At 41.9% G+C, this 12770-nt stretch overlaps 1 protein-coding gene and 1 long non-coding RNA gene across 4 annotated transcripts in view; both read right to left on the bottom strand.

The window, feature by feature from the left end:
* Nucleotides 1–12770, bottom strand: part of LOC115169322 (zinc finger E-box-binding homeobox 1) — a 98543-nt gene that overhangs the window by 35148 nt on the left and 50625 nt on the right. For 2 of the 3 annotated variants that reach the window (XM_029724824.1, XM_029724825.1), the window contains exons 2-3: nt 9011–9175; nt 8501–8554 (exon numbers count right to left, since the gene is read on the bottom strand). In XM_029724824.1, the coding sequence (XP_029580684.1) occupies nt 8501–8554; nt 9011–9175 (219 nt within the window). The remainder of the gene's footprint in view (nt 1–8500; nt 8555–9010; nt 9176–12770) is intronic. The other variant, XM_029724826.1, reaches the window with a different exon arrangement.
* On the bottom strand, nt 279–915 carry LOC115169323 (uncharacterized). The gene is made up of 2 exons (XR_003870844.1): nt 880–915; nt 279–811 (listed from the first exon to the last, which is right to left on the bottom strand). It is a non-coding gene; the product is annotated as an uncharacterized LOC115169323 (long non-coding RNA).

Genomic DNA, 12770 nt, shown 5'->3' with positions numbered 1-12770 from the left:
TGGGCCGTGCAGTTGAGTTTAACATCTGTCCATTAGATTGGGACAGATCAACGGCGCCCAAATCATCGACAGCTTTGCATTTAAATGTGAGATTCGGTTTGCCTGGTTTACAGCAAGGTCAGTGTACATGTCATTCGTGTTCGTCGTGTTAAGCAGGTTTTCCTTTTCTCGCAGCCTGCTAACAGCCAGAGGATCTCTTCCTAAAATGCTTGATGGTGGTGGATTTAGGGCCGACAAATCCCTGTCCATTTTCCAGTTCCACCTTATCTTTATCTTGCGATTGTGTGGAAATCATATCACACCTGAAGCATTTGTGCCCAGCTGTGGATAAAAACACTTGTGGGTTAGCACTGCTAGCGTTAGCCTGATCTATTTTCATGATGGCTAGCAGCTAACTGCTACTTAACAGGAATCCGGGACACAAACTTGCAGTCCCAGCTGTTAAGGCTGTCTGCGTTGTGGAATCAGTAGCAATACAAACTTTAGCTATGATTAATAACGATTTCATAAAAACAACAAACCGAGTGTAGACAGTACACTGTTCTGTTGCACGCTATAGTAACCACTTATCAACATAGACAAAGCTTGTATAAATTATGTTGAATTTGTACCTTTGAAACAACATCAGATCTTCAACGTTATATCCATTATAAAAAATAAGTTGCGCAGCACCGCCTACTGGAGAGTTGCTCTATGTACAGCTATCCATTTGGTCTCCCATCCAGGGTTTTAACCAAGCCCACCTACTGGAGAGTTGCTCTATGTACAGCTATCCATTTGGTCTCCCATCCAGGGTTTTAACCAAGCCCACCTACTGGAGAGTTGCTCTATGTACAGCTATCCATTTGGTCTCCCATCCAGGGTTTTAACCAAGCCCACCTTAGCTTTGATATTTTTTATTTATTTTTATTTATTTCACCTTTATTTACAACTGCGACCTGGCCAAGATAAAGCAAAGCAGTTTGACAAAAACAACAACATAGAGTTACACATGGGATAAACAGACGTACAGTCAATAACACAATAGAAAAATCTTTATACAGTGTGTGCAAATGTAGTAAGATTAGGGAGGTAAGGCAATAAATAGGCCATAGTGGCATTAACACCGGAGTGATACATATGCAGATTATGTGCAAGTAAAGATACTGGGGTGCAAAAGAGCAAAAAAAGAACAACATGGGGATGAGGTAGTTGGGTGGGCTATTTACAGATGGGCTGTGTACAAGTGCAGTGATCAGAAAGCTGCTCTGACAGCTGATGCTTAAAGTTAGTGAGGGATTTATAAGTCTCCAGCTTCAGTGATTTTTGCAATTCATTCCAGTCATTGGCAGCAGAGAACTGGAAGGAAAGGCGGCCAAAGGGGGTGTTGGCTTTGGGGATGACCAGTGAAATATACCTGCTGGAGCGCGTGCTATGGGTGGGTGTTGCTATGGTGACCAGTGAGCTGAGATAAGGCGGGGCTTTACCTAGCAAAGACTTATAGATGACCTGGAGCCAGTGGGTTTGGTGACGAATATGTAGCGAGGGCCAGACAACGAGAGCATACAGGTCGCAGTGGTGGGTAGTATATGGGGTTTTGGTGACAAAACGGATGGCACTGAGATAGAGTACATCCAGTTTGCTGAGTAGAGTGTTGGAGGCTATTTTGTAAATGACATCGCCCAAGTCAAGGATCGGCAGGATAGTCAGTTTTACGAGGGTATGTTTGGCAGCATGAGTGAAGGAGGCTTTGTTTGCGAAATAGGAAGACGATTCTAGATTTCATTTTGGATTGGAGATGCTTAATGTGAGTCTGGAAGGAGATTTGTCACTGAGTACTACTAATGTGCTATCATGAGAATTACTACTGAGAAATGTCTTAATAATTAAATAGATGAGTTACTACTCGTTCTAAATAGTATAATCTAATCTGTTCAAAACAGTGGCAGCATGTGCAGCAGTGGTCATTCGGTTTTTGACATGCAAAAGTGAAATAGGTGTATTTATGCTGTTGTTCAAATGCACAGATCGCTTTATATATCTTCTCAAATAAACTACCGGTAGCTCAAAAACTTGCCATCATATTTCTGTCATGCTGCTTTGTTGACAACTCCAACCACCTTGCACCCCCGGTATTCAGCCAATCAGCAACCGCCACTGTCCAAGCATTAGATACAGTACATCTCAAGCATTCCAAGATGGCGTAGCAGTCGGACGTGTGTTTTGTCTTGTCCCGTGTAAATATCGTTTCATATATCGTTTTCTTTCGTACATATTTTAATCTCACTTTCCATCTACGGACTGAATATACTCTCCTGCAACCTGCCTTACCCAATGTGGTACGGATCTGCTATATTTATACTTTAGAACCGGAACCCCCATCAGAAGCTAGCCAGCTAACTAGCTACTAGCTAGTAGTCAGTTAGCCACTGCTAGCGGTCTTCACCGTTAACTCGGATAACAGCCAGCCTCAGCTCGGTCAAGACCTGCCAGTCCGCACAGCGCAACCCAGAGCATATCGGATGCCTTTTTCTCTACCACATCTCCGGATTCCTACCGCTAGCTCTGAACCTTTACACTGGATCATCGCAGCTAGCTAGCTGCAATCCGAGTGGCTACTCCTGGCTAACGTCTCTGTCCCGAAGCAAGCACCAGTTAGCCTTGAGCTAGCCTCGAGCTAGGCCCATCTAGTAGACAGCCTAGTGGTTAGACTATTGGGCCGGTAACCAAAAGGTTGCTAGATTGAATCCCCAAGCTGACAAGGTAAAAATCTGTCGTTCTGCCCTTGAAAAAGGCAGTTAACCCACTGTTCCTAGGCCGTCATTGTAAATAAGAATTTGTTCTTAACTGACTTACCAAGTTAAATAAAGGTTAAATAAATAAATCTCCCGGCTTGCCGAAGAGGTCCACCAGCTGACTCTTGGGCTACAATACCTCTTTTGCCAATTGGCCTGGACCATTTACTGCCGACACGGGGCCCCGCCAATCCATCACGACTGGTCTGCCGATGTTATTGTCCGAGGTGGTTTCAACAAGCTCTTCCGTTGCGACATCGCCGAAGGCCCATCTGCTAGCCCCGGCCCGCTAGCTATATGAATCGCTGTGTCTCCAGCTCGCCTAGCGTAGTAGCGACTACTGAATCGGCTCCCTGACTCACCTATTGCTACTCATTGGACCATATGATCGCTCGGCTACACATGCCTCTCCCTAATGTCAATATGCCTTGTCTATTGCTGTTTTGGTTAGTGATTATTGTCTTATTTCACTGTAGAGCCTCCAGCCCTGCCCAATATGCCTTTTGTCCCACCACCCACACATGCAGTGACCTCACCTGGCTTAACTGGTGCCTCTAGAGACAAAACCACTCATCGTCACTCAATGCTTAGGTTTACCTCCACTGTACTCACATCCTACCATACCCATGTCTGTACATAATGCCTTGAATATATTCTTCCACACACAGAAATCTGCTCCTTTTACTCTCTGTTCTGAATGCAATAGACGACCAGTTCTTACAGCCTTTAGCCATACCCTTATCCTACTCCTCCTCCTCCTCTGTTCCTCTGGTGATGTAGAGGTTAGCACCACTCCCATTGCCCAGCTGCTCTCATGTGTTGACTTCTGTAACCGTAAAAGCATTGGTTTCATGCATGTTAACATTAGAAGCCTCCTCCCTTAGAACCCTGATGTCCTAGCCGTGTCTGAATCCTGGCTTAGGAAGGCCACCAAAAATCCTGAAATGTCCATCCCCAATGTCACGACTTCCGCCGAAGTCGGCCCCTCTCCTTGTTCGGGCGACGTTCGGCGATCGACGTCACCGGCTTACTAGTTACCACTGATCTATGTTTCCCTGTTCGTTTGGTTTTGTCTTAATTATACACACCTGTTTCATATTCCCTGATTATGTTCATTATTTAACCCTCTGGCTTTCCTGTTTGTCTTGTCTGTGATTGTTTCCTGTTTTGTAATTGTTGGAGGAGTTTCTCCCAACAACCATGTTTTATTGCTGTGGGAGAAGTTGGATTATTGTTTTGAGTAAACACGTTTTGTTTGCACTCATCCCTGTGTCCTGCGCCTGACTCCGATACTTCTCCTACGAAAATCATTACACCCAACTACAACATTTTCCAACAAGATAGAACTGCCAAAGGGGGCGGAGTTGCAATCTACTGCAGAGATAGCCTGCAGAGTTCTGTCATAATATCCAGGTCTGTGCCCAAACAATTCGAGCTTCTACTTTAAAAAATCCATCTTTCCAGAAACAAGTCTCTCACCGTTGCCGCCTGTTACAGATCCCCCTCAGCCCCCAGCTGTGCCCTGGACACCATATGTGAATTGATTGCCCCCCATCTATCTTCAGAGTACGTACTGTTAGTTGACCTAAACTGGGATATGCTTAACACCCCGGCCGTCCTACAGTCTAAGTTAGATGACATCAATCTCACACAAATTATCAAGGAACCTACCAGATACAACCCTAAATCCGTAACCATGGGCACCTTCTCAGATATCATCCTAACCAATTTGCCCTCTAAATACACCTCTGCCGTCTTCAACCAGGATCTCAGCGATCACTGCCTCATTGGCTGCGTCCGTAATGGGTCCGCGGTCAAAAGACCACCCCTTATCATTGTCAAACGCTCCCTAAAACACTTCAGCAAGCAGGCCTTCTAATCGACCTGGACCGGGTATCCTGGAAGCATATTGACCTCTTCCCGTCAGTAGAGGATGCCTGGTTGCGCTTTGTTTATGTGTAACTCTGTGTTGTAGTTTTTGTCGCAATGCTTTGTTTTATCTTGGCCAGGTCGCAGTTGTAAATGAGAACTTGTTCTCAACTGGCCTACCTGGTTAAATAAAGGTGAAATAAAAAATAAAACAATATATAATAATCTCCTTTGAATGTTGATATTTGTCTGCGTTGTCAACCAAACACAATTTCATATTAATTTTGTAATATCCTAAAGTTAATCTTACACACAAATGTAACCGTATTTGTTTACCTTAAAACGAGTAACACATCTATGGCCACAATCTGAGGGCACTGTTACTAAATGTCTTCTTATGTAATCATAGAATGTGTGCATGTTCAAGATAGCATGTAAAGGTTGCAGGTCTGTGGAGATCTTCACTACTGCTATAATAATCTGCACTAAATCTCAAAGAGCAAATTAGGTTTAAGTGCCTTGTTTAAGGGCAAACGTTTTACCTTGTCGGCTCGGGTAGTCAAACCAGCAACCTTTCGGTTAGTGCAATCCAGGACATTTGGTTGTGCTATTAGATGAAGCACAGTGATAACTCATTAAGTTTCTGTATAAATACAAAATATCTGACATTGTATTCCCATTTGAACTTTGTTGTGCTTTTAAATGGTTGAAAGGGGGTGAATAAAAGTTGAAATCTCATTGATCAAAGTCTCAACCAAATATTACCCAAATGTCCATGTTGAAATGACATGGTGTTCCCATTGAATGAGTATGTGTGAGTGTGAGTGTGTGTGCACGTGTCTGTCTCAGATCTCCCAAAGGTAGCAGCCCTGCCTGAGGAGAGTAGAGATAATCTGTTCAGGGAAAGAGAGAGAGGGAAAGAGATTACTCCCAGGCTCTGAGTACAGTACTCCCAGGCAGCTCCCAGCCCACACTAAAACACAGTACCACACAGGAAGCCGGGTGGCGCCAGCCAAACAGGGGCTATATGAAATCAAGAGTGTAATGGAGTAACCTCCCATCAAGTTTCCCATTTCTCTTCTTTCCCACAGCATACAGAATGGACACTCACAGAGGATATCATGTCCACCTTCATTATTTCCTAGAAAGGTGTTTTTTTACAGAAGAAATGCCTTTATACGCCCTTAACATACATTTTATTCAGCCATTTTCAGAAAGACTCATATTCCAATAGATTGAAGGAGAAAAAAGAGTCACTGCTTTGGTTGCGTTCTCTGCTTCTAAATCCCTACTCACTCAAGATATTCTCACGATGAACCAACCCTGGCGCAAGAGGGATTTGGTGAGTGAGGCATGTTTTTGGCACTCGTACTGTGTGAGACGTATTGGAGCAGGTGGAGGGATCAGGGTGCACAACTGTTTCCAAATGGACAGAGTTAGTAAGGCTAGTGTTGGCACAGGATTACAGTACGCTCTTAGATAAAAAAGGTGCTATCTAGAACCTAAAGGGGTTCTTTGGCTTTCCCCATAGGAGAACCCTTTGAAGAACCCTTTATGATTCCAGGTAGAACCCTCTTGGGTTCCATCTTGAACCATTTCCACAGAGGGTTCTACATTGAAACCTAAAAGGGTTGATCATTTGAGTCAGCTGTGTAGTGCTAGGGCAAAAAAACAAAACGTGCACCCCAGGACCGAGTTTGGGAAACCCTGACCAATATAGTGCACTACTTTACAACAGGATGCAGCCTATCAAATATAACATGGTCCTCTGTGGGTCTATGTGAGGAAGATTTGCAGTATCTGGGGAAAGTGGAGTAATGCCGTACTGATTTGAGCAGCACGTGGGACTAGACAAGCATTTTTCAATATGAAAGTGTGTAAATAAGATGGCAGCAAGTGTCCGCGGAATACCATCAAAATCCAATGTTCTGTGACATATCTAATCTAACTGAAGAGAGGGAGCGAGAGAGGGAGCGAGGGAGAGAGAGAGAGAGAGAGAGAGAGAGAGAGAGAGAGAGAGAGAGAGAGAGAGAGAGAGAGAGAGAGAGAGAGAGAGAGAGAGAGAGAGAGAGAGAGAGAGAGAGAGAGAGAGAGAGAGAGAGAGAGAGAGAGAGAGAGAGAGAGAGAGAGAGAGAGAGAGAGAGAGAGAAAAGCTGGGTAAATAGTGGACAGGACACGTTGAGTTATTTTTGACCCAGCCAGTTGGGTCACTTAGTTGGGTTATTGATCAATGATCTACCGGGTCAGATCAGAAGACTGAAGGTGCGGCTTGGTAGGATTGTGGCTTTCAGATAGTTATTTTTGGCCATATGCGAGAGTAAATGTCATTAAGGTTAATCTGTTGTATTGTCAACACATGTTAAGGTTAAGCACTGACACTTTTGTAGTTTAATGAGTCTTACACAATTTGAGTTCCTCAAATGCCTATGCGTATACCAATGTTGGGATAGTTACCACTTTGTTATGGTATTTAAATAATAATGTCATTCATTTTATATACAAATATGTAATGTGCAAAAATATTGAAGGGAAATTTAATTTTGCAGTGTACAAACATAAAAAGCATGAGCTGGCGCACACCCAGATAAAATTATTTAGTGTAGAGGTACTGACTAATGGCGAATAAACTGTAAGCTATAAAAACAAAGAGAGTCGCACACTCCATATGTATAAACTCCCAGTTATTTATTGGGTAAACCGCCAATGTTTCGGCATCACTGTGCCATCTTCAGGGTGAACATAACATGATGAACAAGAACGACATTTACTCTCTCCTGAAAATAACCTATGGATTACATAAAAAAAGACCCCTCTGCTGGACCAACCCAGCATGAAAGTGAATAAAAACCCAACTGATGGTTAAATTAACCCATGTTTGGGTAATCCAAAGTTGTGGCCTATTGGGGCGTGGCTTTCAGATAGTTATTGTAGGCCACCCGTGAGAGTCAATGTCATTCATGTTCATCGTGTTAAGTTTGTACACTGCAAATGTCAATGTTCCTTCAATATTTTTGCATATGAGATATTTTCATATACAATTTATAATTATTTTTATATTATAACAAAGTGGTAACTATCCCAGCATAGGGATATATATAGGCATTTAAGGAACTCCTACTCTTGTGTTAGCCTTATTAAAGCTACAAAAGTATCAGTGCTCAACCTTAACATGTGTTGACAACACAACAGAACAGATTAACTGGAATTACATATGCTCACAGGTGGCCAAAAATAACTAACTATCTGAAACCCACACCCCTACTAAACCACGCCTCTAGTCTTCTGATCTGACCCAAATGGATCATAGCTCAAAAGGCCAACATCAACAACTCAACTTAAAGAAAACAGTGGGTTGTTTGTGACCCAACTGGCTGAGTCAAAATAAACCAATGTGTGTTCTGTTTAATATTAACCCAAATTGAGTTGTTTTAACCCAGCATTGGTTTGTGTGTGCGCGCAGACAACAGCATAAATGGTGCATAAACTGCCAGCAGCCATGTAGGTGTCCAGTCCATGTGTGCAATATTCAATACTACAGCACGTCCTCAAACAGACCACACCTAAAAAGACATCTTAACCACAACTATTCTCTTTACAGTGCACTAACTTTTGACTAGGGCACATAAGGCTCAGGTCGAAAGTAGTGCACTACATAGGGAAGAGGGTGCCATTCGGGAATCAGCCATAGTGTGAAGGAAGACTGAAATTCACTGCCTTAAGACAGACCACGTGAAACAAACATCACGGAAACCATGTAAGAACATTCCAGGTCCAGGGGAAAAGTTCTGTCTTAGTTGAAGCTTAGGCCAAATGCCCAGTCTTTGGCGAGCAGGATAATGTAAATGTAGTTGTCCTACCTCTTGAATATGCCTGATGTGTCAGTGTCATTACCAGTTGAAGTTGGTGTGTTTCTAAAGTCAATGAAAAGATGTTAACAAAACAACGAAACAGCACTGTGGTTGTATGTTCTGTTTCTTTCACTCACACCTACAGTTGTTTTTTTCTTCCTGGCACGGATTCTGCTGATAGCAGCTATTTCGAAGAAGGACAATGACTTGCAATGACTGTCATATGCAATATTTTTTCCCTACTAAAACTTAGTTGATGCATTGACTGTAAATCGCTTTTGATTAGAGCGTCGGACAAATTAATACAATTGAAAAGTAATTGTTCTGTATGTACTGTATAGTCTAACCACACACACACGCACACACACACACACACACACACACACACACACACACACACACACACACACACACACACACACCACACACACACACACACACACACACACACACACACACACACACACACACACACACACACAAAGTTATCGTATTCTATGTTCCAGCCTAGAGTCTCACCTCCATCCCAAGTGTCTTGGTGCGTCTCTGTACCGTTCTGGGTTAATACTACTGAGGCGTCTTCTGGCACCGTGCTGTCACCATCAGGGTCCTCCTCCACTATGTGTAGCTTGTCCTCATCATCAGAGTCTGACTGGCCCTCCACAACATTGTTGTAATTTGTTACTGTGGAGACACAGAGAGAAGAGAAAGAGGACGGTCAATGAATAAGTAAGTAAAGAAGTAAGCCTCGTCTCAGCCAGAACAGCCCATAGAGCAGGAGCCTATCTCCTGTTTCTGTAGTAAGGTAGCTTGATGTACAAGTACACCCCCTGGACAGGACGCTAAGTCAATGAGAGATAGCTGGAAATAATCTGGTAGTCGAAGTGCCTGGGCTTACAGTTTAGTGGGTCACTGTTGCATTGTTGTTGCAGATATCTAACATACTATTATAACTGCTTAGTAGAAAGATAAGAGAATTACTAGGCCTACATATAGGTGCGTTGGAATTGTTAAGTGGGAAAAACAGATATAAAAAGTTTGGAAAACGTAATGGAAAATGCTAAAATCATTCCAAATACAACAAATAAAGAGTAACCTTTGTCCTCTAACCTTTGCTCTCTACGACATGTTGAAAGTTGAAATGATCCATAATAACACTGCTAGCTATCTTGAATGTCATTTTCTCAAGTGATGAACCCTGAGACCTCTGTTCCAGTGTTTACACAGCCCCATTGACAGATAAAAGAGAGAGAAATAGAGAGGGAGAGCGAGAGAGAGACCCATTGACAGATAAGAGAGGAGAAGAATGTGTCGATTTGATGCAGAGCAGCAGCACCTTTAATTAAGCTAGGCAGTGTATGCTAAGAATATGTGTGTGCTAATGCTGCATCCCAAATGCACACTATTCCCTACATAGTGTACTACTTTTGACCATACGGGTCCTGGTCAAAAAAAGGCTCATATTGTTACTAAGCAGTCATTGGTAGATTTTATAGTATTCTGCCCAGTTTCACAGAGGTCGTCAGAAAACAAGCTACATTTAATAGGTAGGCTATGTCTTAAAAAAGATGAAAGGTGACCCAGGTAAGTATAAATAGCTTTCTAACTTTGAATTCATGATTCCTGCTCTTTCAGGTCGTCACACACAAAGTGGCGTCTCGTCTTTTCTGTAAAGAGCTGCTATGCTGAGTTGGTGATGTGTGTGCCAACTGGCACCAACTGGCATCTTATTCCTAGGGTTGGCTGACAACGTCACGAAAATGATGAGCGCGCATCGATGGGGCCAGAAGCCGTGCTTTGTTATGATTCTGAATGGTCAGATCGCTAGCAACAATTTGGGGAATCATAGGTGGCTCATTTTATCTTGTCTTGATACCATGTCTTGTTTTGAGGTGTTTTGACTGATTTCATGTCAACGCTAATGCGGCTCAAATTCGCTAGCTAGCTAACCAACAACTGTAACATTGTGTTTGAGAGACAACAAGTGCTCATTGTGCAAATGTATTTATGTTTTCAATAAACATTTGGAGACAAAATATAGTTTACATCAGGGACGTCACTAGACATTCAGAACATCGGGGTCTCAGCCCTGAAGACCTGGGGCTAACTCCAGAAGGGGGGATTTTATCTCTGCGTGACCAAAATGAAGAGCCCCGCACTCTTGGCCTCGCACGCTAGCAGTGAACATTTTGCAAAAACATAACGCTATGTTGCATATCTCACTGCTTTCATCCATGCGCTGTGTTCTCCTGACACCTAATAATTAAAACTTCTTAATAGTAATTCAATGGATTGGGGTCAGTAAACCCATGGAATATGGTGTCAATATTTTTTTTAAATCTATTAGCAAGTACAAATTACAAGTGCATAACTATATCTTAATTTCCATGAGGAACATTTTTGGGAAAAAGTATTTACAATTTTGTTGCAATGTTTTCATAAACCATGTCCAATATTTGATTGGCCATAGAAAGAAGCCTCTTGTTGATGTTGGTGATGTTACTGCTAACTAATGTGAGCTTGTCATGCTGCGCGCACTGTGCAGTTTCAAAATAATCAAAATGGTGGCAGCCTACACCACTAATGAATGTTTTGCACAAAACATTTTTCTAGTTACATGTAATATAGCAGGATTGGGATTTTAGGTTGACTTCCTTTGGATTATGTTTGAATTGCATAAACTCACGTTAGCAGTAGGCTTGAACTTTAACTGTAGAGTGGGGGGGGGGTGACAACTTTTGCAGATAATATGTACAAACACGCTTGAAAATCATGATTTTATCATATTTGGGGTAATAAATCACAGATTCCAAGGTCAATTAGCTACAGGACAATATTTCTACCTAATTAATTACACAAAAATAAATACACCCCCTCCAACAGCCCTGTAGTAACAACACTTCACACTTTTACACACATGTACAACTAATTATTCACTATGTTACACACATGTACATACCAGCATACAATCCTTTCTCCAACTAATCATTCACTATGTTACACACATGTACATACCAGCATACAATCCTTTCTCCAACTAATTATTCACTATGTTACACACATGTACATACCAGCATACAATCCTTTCTCCAACTAATTATTCACTATGTTACACACATGTACATACCAGCATACAATCCTTTCTCCAACTAATCATTCACTATGTTACACACATGTACATACCATTAACAGGTGTGCCTTGTTAAAAGTTAATTTGTGGAATATCTATCCTTCTTAATGCGTTTGAGCCAATAAGTTGTGTTGTGACAAGGTAGGGGTGGTATATAGCAGATAGCCCTATTTGGTAAAACACCAAGACAATATTTTGGCAAGAACAGCTTAAATATTTATGCCCCGTGGAAGCGCACACATCGTTTTCATGACGTTGTCAGCCAACCCATCTATGTAGCTAGATGCTAAATAATTGTATTGTAAACACACATACACACACACACACACACACACACAATCTATTCACTTACTCCTGCAAATACAACAACCGCCTCTGTGTTTGCTGAGCTACATCTTAAATTCTGTATGGCCAGCTTTGTTTTTTCAACAGATAACCTTAATGTTAGCTAGCTAATTCAGCTGACTTTAGCCATGTTAGCCTTAAGCTATCTTTATTAGTAATTTTAGCATATTTGGACAGTACTTGATTAGACAGTAATTGGTTACCGTAATTTCCGGACTATTAAGCACACCTGAATATAAGCCACACCCACTGAATTTAAAAAAATATATTATTTTGAACATAAATAAGCCGCACATGTCTATAAGCCGCAGGTGCCTACCGGTACATTGAAACAAATGAACTTTACACAGGCTTTAACGAAACACGGCTTGTAACAAAAATAAATAGGCTTTAACGAAACACGGCTTGTAACAAAAATAAATAGGCTTTAACGAAACACGGCTTGTAAAAAAAAAAAAATTTGCAGTAAGCTTTAGTTGTCTTTTTGCACTGAGTCAATTCCTCACGCTGCTGTTTCCAACGTCTTATAATCGACTCATTAAGACCAAGCTCCCGTGCAGCAGCTCTATTTCCTTTTCCAACAGCCAGATCAATCGCCTTCAACTTGAAAGCTGCATCATATGCATTTCTCCGTGTCTTTGCCATGATGAGGGTGACAAAATGACTACCGTAATCAGAATGATGGGAAGTTTGAGCGCGCTCGATTTAATCTAAACAGTAAACAAAAAAGTTGTTTGACCTTAACCCGTTCGGCAATTTCATTGGTCTAATGAAAGCTTCATGCCGCAAAAAAACTGAGCACGT

The sequence above is a fragment of the Salmo trutta genome, chromosome 31 (assembly GCF_901001165.1).
Source record: "Salmo trutta chromosome 31, fSalTru1.1, whole genome shotgun sequence".
NCBI classification, from domain to species: domain Eukaryota; kingdom Metazoa; phylum Chordata; class Actinopteri; order Salmoniformes; family Salmonidae; genus Salmo; species Salmo trutta.
The sequence above is the reverse complement of the archived record's forward strand: the minus strand, read 5'-3'. Positions and strand labels throughout refer to the sequence as shown.